Raw genomic sequence first — 25,197 nt, forward strand, 5'->3', positions numbered from 1 at the left:
AGTGCTTTTATTCTTTAATTTTTTTTGAGGACTCGTTTTGAAGATTATGGAGATGGATTCATTTGGGACTGAAGTGATTCCATAGATGCTGGACTTCGTTTTTTTTTAAAGAAGGTCACTGGAAGGACTTGAGCTTTCTGTTTAAGAAAAATCCTAACTGGATGTCACATGTCTTAAGCTAAATAAACAACAGGAGCCTTAATGATGAGTGGGGATTTGTTTACAGAGAAGTGACGTCAAGATTTATGGTGGTCAAGAGTTAGTTTCATTTTCATTTGCTTTGAGTCAGTTGGGGGGTCAGCTTTCCAGGAGAGAAGACTAGTTCATCCTTTCTCCACCTCTCTGAGAAACCCTGAGAATCCAATATGAGCTGAAACCCCCGATGCCGCATTTCTCCTGGAAAGTCTGCCATACTAATCCTCGACGTCGCCTGAAGAGAACTGCTTCAAAAAGATCCCAGTGACAGCCGTCTATGTGTATTTGGGACGCAAGAATAAAGGGACAACTGATATCATTCCACATCTTCTCCTTTACCTTCAAGAATTAACAATTATTTGGCCAAAGTATTTTTTTGTCTTTTTTTGTAAAGAGATCCCTGCAGAGAAAACATCTTTATTTTTCTTTATCCGGTGTGTGTATGCATGTGTGTTGAGTTAATTTAAAAGGGAACTTTCATATTTCAATCTGCGTGTTAATGCTTTGCATCTATACTGAATAAGTCTTGTTTTATAATAAGTTAATAATTTTGTTATTTTTAAAGAAACGCAGTTGGTGGATTTTATCCTGAAATAAAAATAGAATATATAATTGGCTGTATCGGTAACTGGGTAAACATTTAAATAGATGATGTGACCCGTGGAGAAGTGGAACTAGAGGAAGCCAGTGCACTTCCTCCCGCCTCAGTCGTAACATATAATTGGGGGCTCATCCGGGATAACCCAAAGCCAACAACATGCAATTGTAAGTGGGGTAATAATAATTGAAAAGGGGAAAAGGAAAACACCGGGTTTCTTGTGCATTAGCGTAAAGTTTACACTACTGGAATGGTGTGACCTATGACTTTGTGTTCAAATCACACGCAGCTTCCACAGTGCGGACTGCGACACCGACCACTCCCTGGTGTGCAGCAAGGTTAGACTCAGACCAAAGAAGTTGCATCATTCCAAGCAGAAGGGCCACCCGCGCATCAACACGAGCAGAATTTCTCACCCACAGCTGTTACAAAAATTTCTAAATTCACTTGTAACAGCCCTTCAAAACACTCCCACAGGGGATGCTGAGACCAAGTGGGCCCACATCAGAGACGCCATCTATGAGTCAGCTTTGACCACCTACGGCAAAAGTGCGAAGAGAAATGCAGACTGGTTTCAATCTCATAATGAAGAGCTGGAACCTGTCATAGCCGCTAAGCGCATTGCACTTTTGAACTACAAGAAAGCCCCCAGCGATTTAACATCCGCAGCACTTAAAGCAGCCAGAAGTACTGCACAAAGAACAGCTAGGCGTTGCGCAAACGACTACTGGCAACACCTATGCAGCCATATTCAGCTGGCCTCAGACACCGGAAACATCAGAGGAATGTATGATGGCATGAAGAGAGCTCTTGGGCCAACCATCAAGAAGATCACCCCCCTCAAGTCTAAATCGCGGGACATAATCACTGACCAACGCAAACAGATGGACCGCTGGGTTGAGCACTACCTAGAACTGTACTCCAGGGAGAATGCTGTCACTGAGACTGCCCTCAATGCAGCCCAGCCTCTACCAGTCATGGATGAGCTGGACATACAGCCAACCAAATCGGAACTCAGTGATGCCATTGATTCCCTAGCCAGCGGAAAAGCCCCTGGGAAGGACAGCATTACCCCTGAAATAATCAAGAGTGCCAAGCCTGCTATACTCTCAGCACTACATGAACTGCTATGCCTGTGCTGGGACGAGGGAGCAGTACCCCAGGACATGCGCGATGCCAACATCATCACCCTCTATAAAAACAAAGGTGACCGCGGTGACTGCAACAACTACCGTGGAATCTCCCTGCTCAGCATAGTGGGGAAAGTCTTTGCTCGAGTCGCTCTGAACAGGCTCCAGAAGCTGGCCGAGCGCGTCTACCCTGAGGCACAGTGTGGCTTTCGTGCAGAGAGATCGACTATTGACATGCTGTTCTCCCTTCGTCAGATACAGGAGAAATGCCGTGAACAACAGATGCCCCTCTACATTGCTTTCATTGATCTCACCAAAGCCTTTGACCTCGTCAGCAGACGTGGTCTCTTCAGACTACTAGAAAAGATCGGATGTCCACCAAAGCTACTAAGTATCATCACCTCATTCCATGACAATATGAAAGGCACAATTCAACATGGTGGCTCCTCATCAGAGCCCTTTCCTATCCTGAGTGGTGTGAAACAGGGCTGTGTTCTCGCACCCACACTTTTTGGGATTTTCTTCTCCCTGCTGCTTTCACATGCGTTCAAATCCTCTGAAGAAGGAATTTTCCTCCACACAAGATCAGGGGGCAGGTTGTTCAACCTTGCCCGTCTAAGAGCGAAGTCCAAAGTACGGAAAGTCCTCATCAGAGAACTCCTCTTTGCTGACGATGCTGCTTTAACATCTCACACTGAAGAATGCCTGCAGAGTCTCATCGACAGGTTTGCGTCTGCCTGCAATGAATTTGGCCTAACCATCAGCCTCAAGAAAACGAACATCATGGGGCAGGATGTCAGAAATGCTCCATCCATCAATATTGGCGACCACGCTCTGGAAGTGGTTCAAGAGTTCACCTACCTAGGCTCAACTATCACCAGTAACCTGTCTCTAGATGCAGAAATCAACAAGCGCATGGGTAAGGCTTCCACTGCTATGTTCAGACTGGCCAAGAGAGTGTGGGAAAATGGCGCACTGACACGGAACACAAAAGTCCGAGTGTATCAGGCCTGTGTCCTCAGTACCTTGCTCTACGGCAGCGAGGCCTGGACAACGTATGCCAGCCAAGAGCGACGTCTCAATTCATTCCATCTTCGCTGCCTTCGGAGAATACTTGGCATCAGGTGGCAGGACTATATCTCCAACACAGAAGTCCTTGAAGCGGCCAACATCCCCAGCTTATACACACTACTGAGTCAGCGGCGCTTGAGATGGCTTGGCCATGTGAGCCGCATGGAAGATGGCAGGATCCCCAAAGACACATTGTACAGCGAGCTCGCCACTGGTATCAGACCCACCGGCCGTCCATGTCTCCGTTATAAAGACGTCTGCAAACGCGACATGAAATCGTGTGACATTGATCACAAGTCGTGGGAGTCAGTTGCCAGCATTCGCCAGAGCTGGCGGGCAGCCATAAAGACAGGGCTAAATTGTGGCGAGTCGAAGAGACTTAGTAGTTGGCAGGAAAAAAGACAGAGGCGCAAGGGGAGAGCCAACTGTGCAACAGCCCCAACAAACAAATTTCTCTGCAGCACCTGTGGAAGAGCCTGTCACTCCAGAATTGGCCTTTATAGCCACTCCAGGCGCTGCTTCACAAACCACTGACCACCTCCAGGCGCGTATCCATTGTCTCTCGAGATAAGGAGGCCCAAAAGATGACTTTTCTGGAGGGGAGGGCTTATGCCTGAGTGATTTGCAAATCTTTATCAAGGCTAGGCTAAAGGAATGGGCAGAAAAGTTGGAGTTAGATTTAAAACCAGGAGCTAGGAAAGCAGACATAATTGAAACAATAGCACAGCATCTGCAACTGGAAGAAGGAAAAGGCAATCTAGATGGCAGCTCAGCTGAATTAGCTAGGATTCAGTTGCAGATTAAGCAGCTTGAACAGGAAAAAGAAATGAAAAAACTTCAACTTGAAAGAGAAAACGAAAGGGAAAAGGAAGAAAGAGACGAAAAAGAAAAAGAGAGAGCATTTCAAAAGGAAAAAGAGAGGGAGGAGACAGAAAGGGAGCGAGAAAGGGAATTCGAATTTAAAAAGCTAGAATTAAAAAGGGTGGCTTTGATTCCAGTAAAAGTTCGGAGGAGGAAGAATCTGACTTCAACCCAGGAGCCAGTGGAAAGCTTTTAAATTTGTGCAAGCCCTCCCGAAGTTTGAAGAAAGGGAGTAGAGGCATTTTTCATTACTTTTGAAAAGCTAGCTAAACAGATGAAGTGGCCGAAAGAAAATAGGACACTGCTCATGCAAAGAAGGTTGATTGGCAGAGCTCATGAAGTTTATGCTGTGCTTTCTGAGGAGGCTTCTGCAGATTATGAGGTGGCAAAAAAGGGTATTCTTGCTGCTTATGACTTAGTACCTGAAGCTTACAGGCAGAAATTGTGGAACCTCTGGAAACAGTTTGGGCAGACTTATATAGAATTTGAGAGGGTAAAACAAATTAACTTAGATCATTGGATGCGGGCACTAAAGATAGAGGCCACGTATGAGACCCCCAGGGAAATAATTCTCCTGGAAGAATTAAAAAATTCACTCCCTCCGTTAGTAAGAACCCATGTAGAGAACCAGAACTGTCAGACGGGCAGCTGAGATCGCTGATGATTACAAGCTTGTTTACAAGCCCAAACTCAGTTTCCGTCATCCCCAAAAACCTGAGAAGGATAGAAGGTGGGATGGTGAAAGGAAGGCAAGTAGCCAGGGACAAGAAGGGACAGCTGGGAACGCCCCAGGATCTCCTCCTCAGGCCAGAAAGGAAAGTGCTGAGGGGGAAAGTGAAGTCTGTAAGCTTAAGTGTTTCCACTGCCACAAGGTGGCACACCTTCATGCAGAATGCTGGACGTTGCGGGGTAAACCCATGGGACTTATTAGGGTACACAAGGCCAATGCAGAGAAAGGGACCCACCCGAGAGTACGACAGATGAAGCTTTAGCTCTGACTGTAGCTGAAAGGCCAAGTACAAAAACCGCTGACAGTGCAGGGACGTGAACAAGATATCTGAGAGTTATAGGAATTTCCCATTAAAAGGAAAATGAACTCCTTATCCCTCAAGTGAGGCAGGTAAACCTATAGTTATATTTACAGATACAGGAGCCACCCAAACGCTTTTGCTGGGGAAAGGCATGACTTTTCCATCAAAGAGCGCACTGAATGCCAAGGTTGTAGTGAATGGTATCGGTGGGGAGTATATACCCGTACCATTGTATCGAAAGCAGTTGGAGTGTGACCTAATGTTTGGAATGGTAATCATAGCAGTTGTCCATAGTTTGCCTGTAGACGGTGTTGCCCTATTCCTGGGGAATGATTTGGCCGAAGTGAAGTCAAAGAGACAGAGCAGTTGCAGGAAAAGGTTTCAGGAATTTTTCCTTCATGTGTAGTGACCCAAGAAATGGCTAAACAAGTTTCATTGTTGGAGGTCAAATTAGCACCATAGACGGATAGCTGAATATCTGAAACTTTCTTTGGGGATTTGGATAATCCGAAGGAAATGTCCGATACGTCTTCTCTGATCAAGGCTCAGCAAGCCGATCCAGAGTTAAGTAAAGTGGCACAATCGGCTCTAACTAAAGCTGAAACAAAGTGTGTTCCTGAAGGTTACGATATGAAAAATGGGATTCTGATGAGGAAGTGGAGAACTCCTCACAGACCTGCAGATGAAGAATGGATGGTAGTTCATCAGATAGTGGTACCACCCAAGTATCGCCGGGAAATATTAAGGATAGCCCATGAAATTCCGATGGTGGGACATGTGGAGATCCGGAAGACCCAATCACGTACAGGTTAACATTTTTCCTGGCCAGGTCTTTACCAGTACCTGGTGCAGTTTTGTAAAATGTGCCGTATGTGTCAGATTGTGGGAAAACCACAACCTGACATAAACCTCTAATTTCTATACCAGTTTTTGGGGAACCATTTAGCAGGGTGTAGGTAGACTGTGTGGGACCTTTACCGAAAACAAAAGCGGGACATCAATATATACTCACTATCATGGATATGGCTGCTCGGTTCCCAGAGGCCATTCCCGTGAGAACAACTTCTAAGGTAGTGGTAGAAAAGTTAACCCAATTCTTCACTCGATGTGGATTACCGATTGAGATTCAGTCGGATCAAGGTTCCAATTCTATGCCTAAAATTTTCCTGGAAGTTATGAGTAATCTGGATATAATACAGTTAAAGTCCTTAGCATACCACCCACAGACACAAGAGGCTTTAGAATGGTACCATCAAACCCGCAAAACGATGATCAGGGGTTATTGTCATGAATATCCCCATGATTGGGATAAAGGGCTGGAATTACTTTTGTTTGTCACTAGGGATTCACCTAATGAGTCAACTGGTTTTAGTCCTTTTGAATTACTTAATGTACATGAGGTAAGAGGGCCTCTAAAACTAATCAAGGAAAAGTTTTTAGAACAGAGGGCCTAATCTTTCATGTTAGATTATGAATCCGTGTCCCGGGAGCGGCTCACAAGAGCCTGTAAAGTGGCTCAGGAACACCTGAAAGCTTCCCAAACAACCAGAAAGAAATGAGCAGACAAGCATGCCAAGACCCGAACATTTCAACAAGGGGATGAGGTGTTAGTATTACTGCCTTTACAGGGTGAACCGCTGAAAGCATGGTTCAGTGGACCGCATAGACTTCGTCAAAAGGATTGGTAAAGTAAATTATTTGATTGACACCCCAGATCGCCGGGAAAAGAATTGGCTGTGTCACATCAATATGTTGAAACAATATCACCACCGGGAGGAGGATAAGCAAGCACAGATATGTCACGTAGGACAGACAGTGAAGGATGAAAGGAATAGTGAGGATGAAGCAGAAGGAAGCCTAGACAATTCTCAAATTGAACCGCCTACTATCCAGTTAGCTAATACAGAATTGTTAGGGAGATTAGACACTATGCTTTCGTATTTAGATGCAGACCAATGAGAAGACCTAACAAGACTACTCACAGCATTTAAAGGAGTCTGCAGGAATAAACCAGGATGTACAACCTTAGCCATACATGATGTGGATGTAGGAGAATCCTCTCCTATAAAACAGAATCCTTATTGCTTAAGTCCAGAGAAACAGGCCTAGGTGAAAGCAGAAATCCAATACATGTTGGAAAACCACCTAATCGAACCAAGTCAAAGCAGCTCAAGTTCCCCAGTCGTGTTAGTGCCTAAACCTGATAGTTCAACTAGATTTTGCATAGACGACAGAAAGGTTAGTGCAACAACATAGGCAGACTCCTACCCAATTCCTCACCTGGAAGACTGTATTGACAGAGTTGGCAGTGCCATTTTCCTTACAAAAATAAATTTGTTAAAGCAATATAGGCAGGTTCCTTTAACACCCCGAACAAAAGAAATATCGACCTTTGTCACACCAGGTCATTTCCAATGCCGAATGATGCCATTTGGGTTAGAAAAAATACCCCAGCTACTTTCCAGAGACTAATAAACCAAGTAGAAGCCAGTGTTCCTAACTGTGTGGTTTACCTTGATGATGTGCTAGTATACAGTGACACTTGGAAGGACGACTCGGAACAACTAGAAGCTCTATTTAGAATATTACAGTTGGCTCATTTGGAAATAAACCTTTCCAAAAGTGAATTTGCAAAAGTCAGAGTAACCTACCTGGGCATATGGTAGGGCAAGGACAACTGTTGCCTAGAACAGCAAAAGTACAAGCATAGATGGAGTTCCCTGCCCCTAAGACTAAACGAGAAATCATGAGGTTTTTGGGGATGTGTGGTTTCTACTGCAAGTTTGTACCAAATTTTAGCACTTTAGCTGCTCCACAGACAGATTTGCTACAAAGAAAGAAAGCAAAGGGAGTGTGGTTAAAGTGTGCCAAGCATCTTTTGAGAGGCTGAAAGCCATTTTGATCTATGAACCAGTGTTGGCTGCCCCAAATTTCACTAAGCCCTTCAGGTAGCAATTGATGCTAGTGACCTGGGGGGTCAGTGCAGTCCTGTTACAAGACGATGAATTGGGCATAGAAAAGCCAGCGGAATACTTTTCCAAAAAGCTAAGTTGACACCAAAAGAAATACTCAATAGTGGAAAAGAAAACCCTGGCTTACTACTAGCTCTGAAGCATTTTGAAGCATATGTCCGCCACTACCACAGAGAGACATTGGTATATATTAATCAGAACCCCCTAGCCTTTGTAGAAAAATTCAAAAACTAGAATGCCAGACTATTTCGATGGAGTTTACTATTGCAGCCCTTTCACTTAAAGAGTATCCACTCAGCAGAGAAAAATAATATAAAGGCTGATGCTTTGTCTAGAATTTAACTTTGCTTTGCGTTATCTAAGTACAAAGATGGTACAAGGCAGAACTGTATTAATTACAGGTAAAGAGTGAATGAGAATGAGTGTGTAAATGTGTTTTAATTTTTTTTAATCTTCTGTTTTTTCCCACACTTTGTAATGAAACACATTTTAAAATGGTGTTTCATTCCTCCAAGGCTGGAGATGTTATGAAAGTGCTTCTATTTTTAAATTTTTTTTGAGAACCCGTGTTTGAAGATTGTGGAGATGGATTTATTTGAGACTAAAGTGATTTCATAGATGCTGGACTTTGTTATTTTAAAAAACGATCACTGGAAGGACTTGAGCTTTCTGTTTAAAAACCCTTACTGGATTCGCATGTCTTAAGCTAAATAAACAACAGGAGCCTTGGTGACTAGGGGAAGTTGATTACAGAGAAGTAACATGTCAAGATTTATGGTGGTCAAGAGTTGGTTTCATTTTGGATTGCTTTGAGTCAGTTGGAGGGGTCAGCCAGATAAGAGAGAAGACCACAACAAAAACAAGAAATGCTGGAATCACCCAGCAGGTCTGGCAGCATCTGCAGAAAGAGAAGCAGAGTCAACGTTTCGGGTAAGTGACCCTTCTTCGGTTCCGAAACGTTGACTCTGCTTCTCTTTCCACAGATGCTGCCAGACCTGCTGGGTGATTCCAGCATTTCTTGTTTTTGTTTCAGATTTCCAGCATCCGCAGTATTTTGCTTTTAATTAAGAGAGAAGACCAGTTCATCCTTTCTCCACCTCTCTGAGAAACCCTGAGAATCCAATATGAGCTGAAACCCCCAATGCTGCATTTCTCCTGGAAAGTTTGCCATAACAGCTTCAAAAAGATCCCAGTGACAGCCGTCTATGCGTATTTGAGACGCCAGAATAAAGGGACAACTGATATCATTCCACATCTTCTCCTTTTCCTTCAAGAATTAGCAAGCATTTGGCCAAAGTTTTTTTTTGTCTTTTTTTGTAAAGAGATCTCTGCAGAGAAAACTTGTTTATTTTTTCTTTAACTGGGGTATGTGTGTTGGGCTAATTGAAAAGGGAACTTTCAAATTTCAATCGGTGTGTTAATGCTTTGCATCTTTACTGAATAAGTCTTGTTTTATAATAAATTAATAATTTTGTTGTTCGTTAAAGAAACCCGGTTGATGAATTTTATTCTGAAATAAAAATAGAGTATATAATTGGCCGTTTCAGTAACTGGGTAAATATTTAAATATATGTTGTGACCCGTGGAGAAGGGGAACTAGAGGAAGACAGTGCATTCCTCCTGCATCGGTCGTAACAGTAGCATAACCTCTACCCCTTGTATTGTAATTCTCTAAATATGAAGGTCAACATTCCATTAACCTTTTTAAAAATTATTTTCTGTACCTGTTCATGACATTTTATTGATCTGTGCACATGGACCCCCAAGTATCTCTGGACCTCCACTGTTTCTAGCTTTACACCATTTAAAAAGTACTCTGTTCTATCCTATTTTGGTACAAAGTGGATGACTTCACATTTGCCTATATTGAAATCCATTTGTCACAGTTTTACCCATTCACTTAATCTATTCAAGTCTGTTTGTAATTTTATGGTTCCATCTGCACACTTACAACGCCACCTTTCTTTGTGTCATCGGCAAACTTGGATTTGTGGTTTCCTATCCTATCATCTAAGTCGCTAATAAATAGTGAATAGTTGAGGTCACATTACAGATCCGTGCGGGACACCAGTAGTCACATCCTGCCAATTAAGAGTACCTGCCCATCATCCCTACTTTCTGTCCCCTGCTGCTCAGCCAATTTCCTAACTGGGTCAATAATTTGCCTTCAATGCCATGAGCTTCAACTTTAGCTAACAGTCTCTTATGAGGGACTTTATCAAATGCCTTCTGAAAGTCCATATAACATCAACAGATAATCCCCTCTCCACTACTTTAGTCACCTCTTCAAACATTAAATCAGGTTCGTAAGGCATGGCCTAGTCTTGACAAATCTATGCTGGCTCCCACTGATCAGCTGAAAATTGTCAAGGTATTCAGTCACTGTATCCTTAATTATAGAGTCTAGTAATTTCCTGACAACAGATGTTAGCTAACTGGTCTATAATTCTCTGGTTTCCTTCTCTCACCTTTCTTAAATAGCAGAGTTACATGCACAATTTTCCAATCTAAAAGAATAGTTCCTGAATTGAGAGAACTTTGAAAGATTACAAATAGGTCATCTGCAATGTTCTCACCTACTTCCTTTCAAACTTTGGGATGGAAACTATCTGGTCCTGGGGATTTGTCATTCTTTAGTGCCATTATTTTCTTCATTATTGTTACTTTGGTTACACTAATTTTAGTGAGGCCCTGTCCCTGATTCAGTGTTAGTTTCCTTGGGATGTCCAGCATACTATCCTCTTCCTCTACTGTAAATACTGATGCAAGGTAAATATTCAACAGACCCAATTTTAACTGTGCAAGTGGATGGGTTTTGAATGAGTTAAAATTTCACCCAACAGGACCGCCATTTCCTTATTTTCACTGATATTGTCACAGTGAATAGTTTTCAACAGGACCCTCATTGATCTTAACCACCTTTTTCCTAGTATAATTGAAAACATATTTTGGGTTGATTTTGATATCCCTTGCAAGTTTCTTTTCATACTCCCATTTTGTGGCTCTTACTATCTGTTTTGTCACCCTTTGATGTTCTTTGTATCTCTTCCATTCACCAGGATCTTTATTTACTTCTTGCATTTTTGTATGCTTTTTCTTTAAATTTTATGTTGTCTCTTACTTCTTTAGTTAGTCATCCCTGGCTTTTTTTTAAAGCAAGTAGAGCTCTTGCCCCTTAGGGGTATAAACTGTTTCTGTATCACATTAAATTCTTTTTTGAACATCTCCCACTGATCTTCTGTCATTTTATCCGTTAGCAGACGTGCACAATTTACTGTGGACAGTTTCTGTCTCATTGCATTGAAGTCAGCCGTGCCTAAATCTAGAATCTTAAAGGCTGTTTTGCGTTTCGCCCTTTCAAACTCTATGTTAAACTTGATCACATTTTGATTGCTGTTACATAAAAGCTCACGCACAGTCAGGCTGTTAACTAAATCTGGCTCATTACTCATTATGAAACCTAATTTGGCATGTCCCCTTGCTAGTTCTAGGACATATTGTTGCATGGATCACAAACTACAACAAAAACAACTTATAGTTATATAGCACCTTTAACATAATAAAAAATCCTAAAGTGCTTCACAGGAGTGTTATAAAACAAAATATGACACTGAGCCACATAAGAATATTTTAGATCAGATGCCCAAAAGCTTGGTCAAAGAGGTAGGTTTAAAGGAGTGTTTTAAAGGAGGAACGTGAGGTAGAGAGGCAGAGAGGTGTAGGGAGGGTAATCCAGAGTTTAGGGCCGAGGCAACTGAAGGCGCAACCACCAATGTTCGAGCAAGTAAAATTGGCAATGCTCAAGAGGCCAGAATTAAAGGAGTGCAGATATCTCGAAGGTTGTGAGGCTGGAGGAGATTACAGAGATAGGGAGGAGCAAGGTCATAGAGGTATTTGAAAACAAGGGTGAGAATTTTAAAACCAAGATGTTGCTTGACTGGGAGCCAATGTAGGTCAGTGAGCACAGGCGTAATAGGGGAACCAGCCTTGGTGCCAGTTAAGATATAGACCACAGAGTTTCCAATGACCTCAAGTTTATGGAAGGTGGAATGTGGGAGACCAGCCAGGATTGCATTGGAACAGTCAAATCTAGAGGTAACAAAGGCATAATTTCAGCAGCAGATGAGCTGAGACAGGGGAAGTCAGGCGATGTTACCAAGGTGGAAATAGGTGGTCTTAGTGATGACGCAAATGTGAGGTCGGAAGCTCATCTCGGGATCAAACGTGACACCAAGGTTGCAAACAGACTGGTTTACTCTCAGACTGTTGCCAGGGAGAGGGATGGAGACGGTAGATAGGAAATGCAGTTATGCTATCCTTAGACTAAGACATTAAAATTAGGTCCCATGTACTTGTTCAGGTGGATGTTCAGATCCAATGGAGGTACTCAAAGAGTTGAGAGTTATCCCAGTCCAGGCCAATATTCCTCCCTCAACAGGCACCGCCAAGAAAACAGAATAACCGGCAATTTATCTCATTACTGTTTGCTAGATGTTGCTTGTGGAATGCGTGTTGCATTCTGCCCAGAGAATAGCAGCCACTGCACTCCAGGAGTAATCTATTGGCCCTTCACCTCACCTCCCCATGCCTCAGACCAAATGAAATACGCAGATGCAAGGTGCATGATTAGCATCTGCTAGTATACAAAAAATGGCACAACAAATTCTCTGTTCTAACTCTTTTGAGGAACACCTTTTAAAATGAAACATTCATACTTACTTGCCAAAATCAACATGGAACCACCTCTGCAAAAGTTCATAAGTCATCAAAGTAACACCAAACTGGGGTGAAGAACGGAACACACGGGCTGAGGAGGGAAAAGAAACCAAAAATGGTTACTTAAGACAGATCAAACGCCTCCTAGTAAATGCAAGTAAAATTCTATCTGCGCACCTGCAACTCCTTTCCAGAAAGCGCCTGGGCCCTCTTGTCGTAGGATCTTCCAAAAACAGTCCAGCAATCCACTATATTTGGTTTGCCCTTCACGTGCAGCCACCTGTAACCTCGTTTTGATAACATCAGCAGGTGTCACTAAAGAAGCTGCAGGCATCCCTAATATGGAAAACAGCATGCATTTAAGAGTGAAATCATACTCAAATATGGTAGTTTTAAGTTTGGAAATGTGCAAGAAGAACTCATTGAAAACTATGCAGTCTTCTAGAATTGTCAGCAACAAATTAGCTTAAGTTGGAGGAACACCGACAATTTTTTTTCCTTGGGCAGAATTCAAGTTTAATTTGAGAGTTATCCAGGAGTATCCTTTATGTACATCAGTGCCGTAATCTGCACTCTGCAGAAAAGCAGAAAGACTTCAGAGGCACCAAGTTCTCCTTGAGAAATGGTTTTGTTAATGCCTCCAATTCCTGAATGCTGTCAGCAAATATAAACAGCAGTCATTGACAGAATGTAGGTTCCACGTACTATTTTGGGTATGGCCCTGATTGGCTTGCAATGCAGTTTCACCACTGTTGACCTGTACAAACCTTCTCTAAACAACAGGGAAAATCCCAGCCAGATCCTCATAGTTGCAAATGTGATTTTCCCTAATTGTGCATGCATAATATGCCAAGCCTGCTATACTCTCAGCACTCCATGAACTGCTTTGCCTGTGCTGGGATGAGGGAGCAGTACCACAGGACATGCACGATGCCAATATCATCACCCTCTATAAGAACAAGGGTGACCACGGTGACTGCAACAACAACCGTAGAATCTCCCTGCTCAGCATAGTGGGGAAAGCCTTCGCTCGAGTCGTTTTAAACAGACTCCAGAAGCTGGCTGAGCGTGTCTACCCTGAGGCACATTGCGGCTTTCGAGCAGAGAGATCCGCCATTGACATGCTGTTCTCCCTTCGCCAGCTACAGGAGAAATGCCGCGAATAACGGATGCCCCTCTATGTTGCCTTCATAGATCTAGCCAAAGCCATTGTCAGCAGACGTGGTCTCTTCAGAAACTAGAAAAGATTGGATGTCCACCAAAGCTACTAAGTATCATCACCTCATTCCATGACAATATGAAAGGCACAATTCAGCATAGCGGCGCCTCATCAGACCCCTTTCCTATCCTGAGTGGCGGGAAACAGGGCTGTGTTCTTGCACCTACACTGTTTTGTGATCTTCTTCTCACTGCTGCTCTCACATGCATTTAAGTCTGCAGAAGAAGGAATTTTCCTCCACACAAGATCAGATGGCAGGTTGTTCAACCGTGCCCGTCTTAGAGCGAAGACCAAAGTACGGAAAGTCCTCATCAGGGAACTCCTCTTTGCTGACGATGCTGCATTAACATCCCACACAGAAGAGTGTCTGCAGAGACTCATCGACAGGATTGCAGCTGCCTGCAACGAATTTGGCCTAACCGTCAGCCTCAAGAAAACGAACATCATGGGACAGGACGTCAGAAATGCTCCATCCATCAATATCGGCGACCACGCTCTGGAAACGGTTCAAGATTTCACCTACCTAGGCTCAACTATCACCAGTAACCTGTCTCTCGATGCAGAAATCAACAAGCGCGTGGGAAAGGCGTCTGCTGCTATGTCCAGACTGGCCAAGAGGGTGTGGGAAAATGGTGCACTGACACGGAACACAAAAGTCCGAGTGTTTCAAGCCTGTGTCCTCAGTACCTTGCTCTACGGCAGCGAGGCCTGGACAATGTATGTCAGCCAAGAGCGACGTCTCAACTCATTCCATCTTCGCTGTCTCCAGAGAATCCTTGTCATCGGGTGGCAGGACCGTATCTCCAACACAGAAGTCCTCGAGGCGGCCAACATCCCCAGCATACATGCCGTACTGACCCAGCGGCTCTTGAGATGGCTTGGCCATGTGAGCCGCATGGAAGATGGCAGGATCCCCAAGGACGCATTGTACAGTGAGCTCGTCACTGGTATCAGACCCACCGGCCATCCATGTCTCCGCTTTAAAGACGTCTGCAAACGCGACATGAAGTCCTGTGACATTGACCACAAGTCGTGGGAGTCAGTTGCCAGTGATCGCCACAGCTGGCGGACAGCTATAAAGGCGGGGCTAAAGAGAGGCGAGTCGAAGAGACTTCGCAGTTGGCAGGAAAAGAGACAGAAGTGTAAGGAGAGAGCCAACTGTGTAACAGCCCCGACAACCAATTTTATCTGCAGTGCCTGTGGAAGAGTCTCTCACTCTAGAATTGGCCTTTATAGCCATTCCAGGCGCTGCTCCACAAACCACTGACCATCTCTAGGCGCTTATCCATTGTCTCTCGAGACAAGGAGGCCAAAGATTAGAATATTTGCATGTGCAGAACTTGTGCAAGCACAGTTATAGGATTCAGCAGCAAAAGAATCCAGGTACATTACTGAATTGTTTCCAAAGGATGCAGTATTGGATTTCTAATCATGCCTTGTGGAATCCAAATGCTCTCCCATAGTGAGAAAAGAAAAATCATAAGAGCATAGCTATTGCACACATTATCATGACTGGTCATAAGGTAGTATAAGCAGAAGCATGGGGCCGAGGCACCTGTCAGCTCCCTAGACTCATGTTGGTGTGCAGTGTAGAAAAATTAGGGGGAAAGGAAGAAAAAATAAGCTAAATTTAAGATAAAAATAATCAAACAAGAACAGAAAATCACTATCTGAGATAGGCATGTACATGGATATTTATTCCATACCAGTCTTGTAATTTCTTCTGTAAATGAACCTCAAAACTCAAGAAGTGGGCCCCATTTTTTAACTGGTATGAACAGAATCAGTGTTACATTTTTAGTGTACGTTTATTTTTTAATCTGTGAAAGTGGCCTAAATTTCAAAATTTGATTTGCATGATATTATAGAATTGCACATTTAACCTTCAGACAAGCAAGCCTCAAGGGATAATTAAAGTTTACAATAGCAGAGAATCAAGAAAATGCTGTGGCATAATCAGGATTAAAATAATTTCCACATCTGTTTTTGGCCCAAACCAATACAGCCTATTGAGATTCTTAGATCAAACTTTTTTTTATTCATTCATATGATGTTGGCATGGCTGGCAAAACCAGCATTTATTACTCATCCCGAATTGCCTTTGAGATGAGTTGTCTTCTTGAACTGCTGCAGTCTATGTGGCAAAGGTATTCCCACAGTGCTGTTAGGGATGGAGTTCCATGATACTGATACAGCGACAATGAAGGAATGGAGAGATATTTCCAAGTTAAGATGGTGTGTGTGTGACTTGGAGGGCAACTTGGAAATGGTATTCCCATAGGTCTGCTGCCCTTGTTCCTCTTGGTGGTAGAGATTGCGGGTTTGGGAGAGGCTACTGAAGAAACTGTGGCAAATTGCAGCAGTGCATCTTGTGGATGGCACTCACTGCAGCTGCAGTGTGATGGTGGTGGAGGGACTGAATGTTTAAGGCGCTGTATGGGGTGCCAATCAAGCAGGTTGCTATTTCCTGGATGGTGTTGAGCTTCTTGAGTGTTGTTGGAGCTGCACTCATCCAGGCAAGTGGAGATTATTCCCCATCACACTCCTGACTTGGGCCTTGTAAATGATGGAAAGGCTTTGGAGTGAGGCAGTGAGTCGCTTGCCACTGACTACCAAGCTTCTGACCTGCTCTTGTAGCCACAGTATTAATTTTCAACAGATTTTCCAGTTGGAAATCGTTAGCAAATTCTGCTACCTTGAGTCCACGGTGACAGACAATCTGTCCCTTGATGCAGGGCTCGATGCACACAGAGGAAAAGCAGCTACCACATTTGATCAACTTGCGAAACATGCATTTGATAATACCAAGCTGACCCTTAGGACCAAGCTGATGGTTTATAAGACCTGTGTTCTCAGCACCTTTCTGTATGGCTGTGAAACATGGACCACATACAAGTACCATGAAAAGAAGTTCAATAATTTCCATCTTCACTGTCTGCGACGCATTATGGGCATATCCTGGCAGGGCAAAATCATAAATGCAGCAGTACTCTCAAAGGCAGAGCTCCCAAGCGTGTTGGCACTAATCAAACAGAGGCGGCTTTGGTGGATCGGACACGTCCGCAGGCTGGAAGACGGTCGCATACCCAAGGACCTTCTGTATGGTGAGGTAGCCAGAGCTAGACGAGCAGTGGGCTCCCAAAGCTCTGCTTCAAGGATGCTTGAAAGCGTGATATGAATGCCCTAAATGTCGACTATCACACCTGGGAGTCACTAGCTGGCGAAAGAGGGAAATGGCAACACATCCTGTGGACTGTGCACTACCACAATGATCAGAGGCTACAGCAGCTTGGCAACAGGCGCCAATGCAGAACACAACAACTCACAGTGTCACTTGGCAGTTTCACGCGCAGCACTTGTGGCAGAACCTGCCTCTCAAAGATTGGCCCTCACAGCCATCGGCAAAGAAGACACCCCCAACTAAATGGATTGTTTGTTGCCTGACCAACATCTTTTATAGATGGAAGGATGCTAACACACTTTCCAAATCAAGGTGGTCTGGCAGAAGAATTAAACTTAAATTGAGAACAGACTTTGAAAAATTATCTATTTATTACAAAAGGTAGTCCTGGCACCAATGCTTCAATTAAACAGCCACACTACAGGTAGAGGTGAAGAGTGGGTGCTCACCAGCCAAAGTTCCCGACAACAGTAGATTTCCAGGGTGCACCTGCCCATTTTCATTTGTAAAGATGATTTTTAAGTGAGAATAACAAGGGAAGTAGATAGCAGAGAATGGGATATCACGCAAAAAACAAGCCTTTGCACCCTGTGTGAGAAAGAAAACACATAATAGTGATCAGTATATGTCAGAAAGGTTTTATAATATTAGGTGCCAAAGAAAATCTGAGGGAAAAGTTAAAACATTCTGAGTTAACATTTCAGGTCAGAAAACTTTGACCTGAAACAGTAACTGTTTTTCCTTCCACTGATGCTGCCTGACCTGCTGAATATTTCCAGCATTTTCTGTTTTTGTTTCAAATTTCCAGCATCTGCAGTATTTTGCTTTTGTAAAAAATTATGAGCTTTATAATGCCAACACCATTAGCAAATGGTCTGTGTACCATGTCCACAGTTGTTGAAATTGTCTTTATTGAATCAAACCTAGGCAAGGCCATTAGAAAGTTAACCTCTGCTTAACCTGCACATGTCTCCTTAGTCCACAAACTAAACATTTAACAGTAGGTGATTAGTAGATTCTTCTCCCGTCTTACAGGATACATCATTCTGCAGTTTCTGTAGTTTAACACTAAGTAGGAAAGGGATTTTTCTTTGAATATTGTTACTGAAGCATAATTCTGCATTTAATAACTATATGGACACATAGCAAGGAAGTTGGGAAGAAAGTACTGACTGAATTAACTCCTTCCGGCAAACATGAGTAACAATTACTTCCATTAAGGGATGTGACTAGATAATGCAAGTACGATCCCCACTACTTCATTGCCCAAGCTACTTTTTTGTTTATAGATAACTCACTTCATCTTTACTGTCATTGAGGGGGAGGGAAACAATTCATAAAATCACAATAGCTCATAAAGCCTCAATCATGCAGCTTTGTAAACAATGCTCCAAACCCACTTTTAGTTTTGTAAAACTACCTATACAAAGACTCACTAAAATGAACATTAGATGGTACAGCTCATTGGTGCACTAAAATAGTGCTACAGGGCGACAACACATTCTCTTCCCTCCCATCTCCCACGTTGTCCTTATGAGGTTAAGTACCACACCTCAGCATAGCTGCCTTAGGTGGTTGTATGAGGTCGGAATGAGAAAGAAAAATAGTAGACAATGGAAAATAAATGAACCAATGCTAATCTTGGGTGTCTCCTACAGGGTGATAGCAGCAGAGATTTGGGAAAGGTTTTATGAATAAATAGCATATCTAGCCAGCTAACGGAGCTGAAACAATTTTAGTAAGTTAAACATATAGGGAGAATTTCTTACCAGCAGGGGAGAAATTAATATGGTAGAAACCTAACTTACATCCATAATTAAAAGTGCAATGAAACTAATCAGTGATTTTCTCTCCCTTTACTATAATAGGAAATGTGAAAAAAAGCCAAAGACTTGCATTTATATAGCGCATTTCATGAACACGGGACATTACAAAGCGTTTTACTGCCTTAATGGCAAGGTTACAGTTTTAATGACAAATGTCAATCCCTGCTTCTATGTACACTTTTGATCAGTGGTGCAATTACATTGAAAATTAATTTTCCATAAACAAGTGTGTAACATCTGTGATGAAGTGCAACTTTGCCACTCCATTGTGTGTGCCAATATTACCTAACTTAATTTACTTTTGCTTTCCTTTCTCCCACCAACTAACTTTTCGATGGATTTATTCAACTCCATGTCTTATCACACCGACTTATGTTCTCTTGCCTCCAAGATCAGTTAACTTGTTCTTTACCTTTCAGACCTGTGATTTTTATTCTGAACCAATTTTCGCCACTGTTCTCTCCTCCTGCAAGTATCAACTCCTTAGCAGAATATTTTGATGGCATGAGCAGCCTCCTGCATCATGTCCAAATGGCCCCTATTTGTGAGTTCTAATGGGCAGTGCTGGCAGACTATTCAGACATCTGGGATAGAGGGGCATAACAGTCAGGTCTGCCCTCACCCAATGTTCCTGTAAAATCTCTTCCAGCAAGAGTGAGTAGATTGAAATTGGGAGTGAGAACCCTGACTAATATTTTGCTCCTAATCTAGGGCTGCTGCTGTCCATTGGAGCACCACAGCATAACCCTACCAGGGAGCAGCTACTCAGCACAGGCCAGGGATCAAACCTTGGATCTTCCTGAGCCCTATGACTGAATCATTCACAGAATAAAGTCACTTAACCATCAGGTAGCTGGTGTGTGACTCTTGCAAGAGTTCTTAAGAAGCAACCAGCTTCCTAACATTTCAAAGTCATGGTACAAAATGTTGCACTTAAGCATAAAAATACAATTTCTAACATTAAGGAATACTGAATAAGGCAAAGCAAGGATTCTTCTTTTGTCTACTGTGCCAAGAAGCCACAGAGCCAAAATACAACTAAGTATTCTTGAAATAAGAAATATTTAACTGTAGCAACTGTGTTCTGTTCAAAGTTTTAAAACATTAGCCATTATCACCAAAGTAGCTTTACAATATGAAACTACTTTCATCAAGAATTGTATGTTATGTCAGTTGTAGATAAAATCATAAACTGTGTTTTTCTTTAAAACTATGCTTACTTATTTAATGTTCTGGTTTGAAACTGGATAGTTTAATAAATCAGACAACAAAAGATGATTATGGAATAATAAAAAATGCTATAATTCTGAAATAAAAAACAGAAAATACCGGAAATACACAGCAGGTCTGTCAGGATCCATAAACAGAAAAGATAGCTTCATATTTCGGTTGTAGACTCTACCTGAAACATTAACCTGTCTTTGCTTTTTAAAGATGCCAACTCACCTGTTGCATATTTCCAGCATTTTCTGTTTTCCCAGCATTACTTATGGCCTTTATGGAAGTTGTGATGCCTTTGGTTTTGCTGAATATTCTCTTGAACAATGTTATATTTAAGAAATAGCTCATCTGGTAGCTGGGGACATCAGCAACCACTGCTTTTATGGTAACAATCTAACCTTTTGTAAAAGATGAGTAATTTCACTGACAGCAACTGAAGCAGAAGTCCAGCCTACTTTGGAGTGCAGTAAAAGTGTGATCTTTCATAGAAATCTTTTGTATGTAGTATTGAAACACTCCAACAGCATAGTTATCGTGAAGATCACAGAGATGTTTCATTTCTTTTACCATTTTTATTGCAGATTAAGGGGTTAAACAAGAATTTCAATTTTGTGAAACAGAAATTCTTGATGAAACTGGACTTGTGAAGGCTGAATTAGAAGCTTTTCTAGTGAGGTAATTTCATGTAACTCAAGCATTTAAATTGAACATATGCTGCTTTATATGCAACAAATATACAGAACCAATACTGTTAAGAATTCTTCTTAAAAGCAGAGTAAAAATTGTGAAAATTAAACTACACGTTAGAATCCAGTGAACGTTAAATAAATCTGCTAATAAAACGTGAGTCTGCTATTCAAAGCTTTTTCTTTCCGTTGACCATCTCCACTCAGAGCATGTTTATTACAGATTTAACTCAGAAATTAATTACTATTAACCACCACTGTCCAATTACAGGAGTTTAGGAGATTGTACTCAAGAAGTCAGTGCAATTTTATTTCTCCTGACGCGGTTTGCAGTGTCAGCCCTATGGACTGTGGACTGAAAACCTCAGTTTCAATCTGATGCGAATAGCCAGATCACCCGCTTGAGAAAAAATCTTGGTCGGTGGCTGCCAGGGAATAGGCCTGCCAGGCATGAAGCTATTGGATCATATACACCTTGAACCTGTGCTCTGGTGAAATCTACTGCAAATTGACTGCCTCCTCCAATCACTTTGATAACCCTAAATCCCTTCATTTTAGATTTTATCTCACCGAGTGACTAGATTAAGCAAAGAGAAAAAAAATCTCAGGTTGGAGAATGACTCAGATAAACAAATCAGACCTTCAGGTAGGGCAATGTTTTTTCAAATGCTAATTCTGTTTTATACCAGTAACAGTAGCGAGTAAAGGCTTAAACAAACTATTTTCCTAATAGGGTAGGATAATTATGCTCACAAAGGCATCTCTGTGTTGGGCTGGGCACAAGGAGACAGCAGGTCTGGGATTTGCTGGTTCAACCTTGTCTCCAGCAGTGAATGTGCAATTGTCTACTAGAGAGAGAAAAACACCAGACTGACAAATTAGAAGATTCAACTTGTTGTTGTAGAATAATAATGCATCTAACCTCTTTCTCAAATTATAAAATACACACAAATTATAACCTGCATTTAGTATGTGTGTCTTTTTAAAAATTGTACCTGCTGGCCATCTGAGATTTGAACTGAATATATGAAATTCTTCAGCAACTTTGCATTAACTTTTGAGTTTCAGAGCAAGCACTCCAAAAAGGCAACATGCCAAGTGTATCATGTGCCACATATAGCCTTTGTCATCCAATAAAGAACCCTATTTTATTTCTCACTAGACATGAAATTAAAGGAAAACATAGCTTGCAACACCATTCAGGCAGTTCCACAACACATGCTGATTGTGAAACTGTCTCACAATGTGATGCAGCTGCAAAATGCTCTGCACTTGCCTCATTAACACTGCAGATTCAAAGCTGCAGCAACACTGAAATTGTGCATTATGTAAGTACAAACTATTTTCCTATCATAGTTGCTCAAAAATTTCACTCACAACTAGGTTTCCTGGTTGTGGACTTGCCCAGATGTAATAACCCCACTGCTGTGCTATACAAATTAAAATGTTGGCCAATATGAACAAAAGTGTTGGCCAGTTTCAATTTGTGTTAGCCAGCAGTGTTAACCACCTCATGAGTAGTTTTAGGGGGAAATTTTAACCCACAAATGGGCAGATTTGTGTCGGGTAGGATGTTAAAAACTGAATTCCAACCCCAACTCGCCTACTTCTGGTTCTAACGGAGGTGGGACGGGGCAGGTGACCAAACCACTCCTAGGAGGCGAGTTGGCAATTTAAATATTATAATGAAGCTGTACGCCTCATTTAAGCACTATTTTAAATTTAACACTGACCAGCTGAGTTTTGTGGGCCTCAGGAAACCCAGCCGCTAAAGGGAGGTAAGGTCTGCTGGATCCAGGAGTCAAGTGCCTTTCCACTTACTTACAGGTTTCAGTTTACCTGCTTCATTAACTCACCGCCTCCCCAGCCCCCACCCATCCCCCAACAATTGGACAACCCAGATCCCTCCAATCTCCCCTTAGATCATCTGCTCTCCCCTCAACAGCCCTTCCGATCTTCCCCACTGATCCTGTCCCTGATCTATCCTCCAATCTTCACTCTAGCCTCTGATCTCCTCCAGCTCCGGACCCCTCTGACCTCTGATCTTTCCACTGCTCGGACCCTGCTCTCGCCTCTGGTCTCCAATTTTTCCCCACCTACCCCACCTCCCTCAGCCTTTCCGATCCTTCTCTCCACTCTCTAGCTGTGGTCTGGTGCTGAATGCCTATCTACCTGATGCCAGCCTCTCAATCTGGCTGGCTGTGGCTGGGATACAAAGCGGAAAATGCTATTCAGGTGATGTCGTTAAATTCGGCAGAACCTGCAGGAAATCAGTTCTTCCGAGTTTTCCAACCTCAAAGCAGCATCCTCCACGTGCCTCCAAGTTAATATCCACCCTTCAATCTCCAATTAGCACTGCATCATTTATATTACAGCACTGTAATGTTAAGACAGCATCAATGCAAGTTTCACAAATTTCACTTCAACTAAAAGGAGGTACAACATGTTTAGTTTTTATCATCCTTGTTTAAAACCCATTACAATGACAGGAATGTGGAATATTCATTTATTCAATCAAGCCCCAAGCACTGAAGCATTTGACTACTGCAAACTTACTTACTGAGACACCACACAATAAGATCAGATACAACAAAATATCTCTCTCAAAGTTGCCAAGTCTTTATTAAAAGCTATTCAGAACCTGTATTCAGGCCTGCAGAAATATATGTCACTGCATATTCAATGCAATAAGGAAATAAGACATTTACAAATGGATATGGATAGGTTAGGTGAGTGGGCCAAAATTTGGCAGATGGAGTTTAACGTGGATAAGTGTGAGGTCATCCATTTTAGTCAGAAGAATAGAAAGGCAAATTATTATCTAAATGGAGAGAAACTTCAGAGTGCTTCGGTGCTGAAGGATCTGGGTGTCCTCGTGCATGAATCGCAGAAAACTAGTATGCAGGTGCAGCAGGTAATAAGGAAGGCAAATGGAATTTTGGCATTTATTGCCAAAGGAATAGAGTATAAAAGTAGGGAAGTGTTGCTGCAACTGTACAAGGCATTAGTGAGACCGCACCTGGAGTATTGTGTACAGTTTTGGTCCCTTTACTGGAGGAAGGATGTAGTTGCATTGGAGGCAGTTCAGAGGAGGTTCATTAGATTGATTCCAGAGATGAGGAGTTCGTCTTATGAAGAGAGATTGAGCAGTTTAGGCCTTTACTCTCTAGAGTTTAGAAGAATGAGAGGAGATCTAATTGAGGTATATAAAATGATTAAGGGGATGGACATAGTAGACGTAGAGAGGATGTTTCCTCTTGTGCAGCAACCTAAAACGAGAGGTCATAGTTTTAGGATAAGGGGTAGCAGATTTAAAACAGAGATGAGGAGAAATTACTTCTCTCAAAGGATCGTGAGTCTGTGGAATTCGCTACCCCAGAGTGTGGTGGATGCTGGGACATTGAGTAAATTTAAGGAGGAGATAGACAGATTTTTAATTAATAATGGGTTGAAGGATTATGGAAGAGATAGTGGAGTTGAGGCCGAGATGAGATCAGCCATGATTGTATTGAATGGTGGAGCAGGCTCGAGGGGCTGAATTGCCTACTCCTGCTCCTGGTTCTTATGTTCTTAATTTCTTATGTTCAAGAAACTTTTACTAACTTTCTTTATTGTGATAACCAGTTTGCACTAAAGAAAAGATGATTAACCTGGAGCATGTTTAAAATAAATTGGTTAGCTAGTGTCTCATATTGAATCCAAATCATTTTTTCTCTACTAGTCAGATAAACAGGAAATGATTATGTTTGTAAAGCTAAAGAAAAATGTCAATTTATTACCCGCTTTGGTTGATCCACTTTGTTTACACGACATTTTCATTTACAGGTAGAATGATGTATGGAAAGTGACAGTCTGCACCAGATAGAACCGTGTCATATTATAGTACAGTCCTGCATTTCCAAACAGATAGCAGCCTACAAAATTAAGATTTTATACAGTTGCCTGGTGAATTAAATTTTACTGTATAAAACTAGAACAAATTACAAATTTAAACATTGTCTACTTTCCCAAAATTAAACAGGTTCAATTTTTGCCCACATCATTGAATTTTTACATGCAAACAATATGAATCTTATAGCTACTAAATTAAAAATCCAATACAAAATCAAAATACTGTGGAAGCTGGAAATTTGAAATACAAACAGAAAATGCTGGAAATAATCAACTGGTCAGGCAGCATCTGTGGAGACAGAAACAGAGTTAACGTTTCAGGTCAATGACCTTTCATCGGAACGTAAATAAAAAATCTGTCCATTTATTGAACCATGATGCTGAGACAAAAAGTCAGGATTTTGATACAATAGTGTTTAACATTAATCGGGTTTAACATTATGTTAGAACTGCCAGTTTCAGAGATGCATTGTATAATATTATATTACATTTTTAGATGACAAAATATACCGATTCTAGTGATGTAATGGATAAAATCTAGAAATGTAAAAGCTGGTGTCATGCAGCTAACCAATTTCCCTGTTTTTTTGTGGAGACAG

The 25,197-nt window shown here is 42.0% G+C and overlaps 1 protein-coding gene across 1 annotated transcript in view; it reads right to left on the bottom strand.

Annotated features, from left to right (window-relative positions):
* LOC137379849 (electrogenic aspartate/glutamate antiporter SLC25A13, mitochondrial) overlaps nucleotides 1-25,197 on the bottom strand; it is a 262,864-nt gene that overhangs the window by 3,547 nt on the left and 234,120 nt on the right. Inside the window, exons 14-16 of the mRNA XM_068051244.1 lie at nucleotides 17,424-17,562; nucleotides 12,752-12,910; nucleotides 12,578-12,665 (exon numbers count right to left, since the gene is read on the bottom strand). Coding sequence (XP_067907345.1) covers nucleotides 12,578-12,665; nucleotides 12,752-12,910; nucleotides 17,424-17,562 — 386 coding nt within the window. The remainder of the gene's footprint in view (nucleotides 1-12,577; nucleotides 12,666-12,751; nucleotides 12,911-17,423; nucleotides 17,563-25,197) is intronic.

Source organism: Heterodontus francisci, chromosome 2 (genome assembly GCF_036365525.1).
Source record: "Heterodontus francisci isolate sHetFra1 chromosome 2, sHetFra1.hap1, whole genome shotgun sequence".
Taxonomy (NCBI): domain Eukaryota; kingdom Metazoa; phylum Chordata; class Chondrichthyes; order Heterodontiformes; family Heterodontidae; genus Heterodontus; species Heterodontus francisci.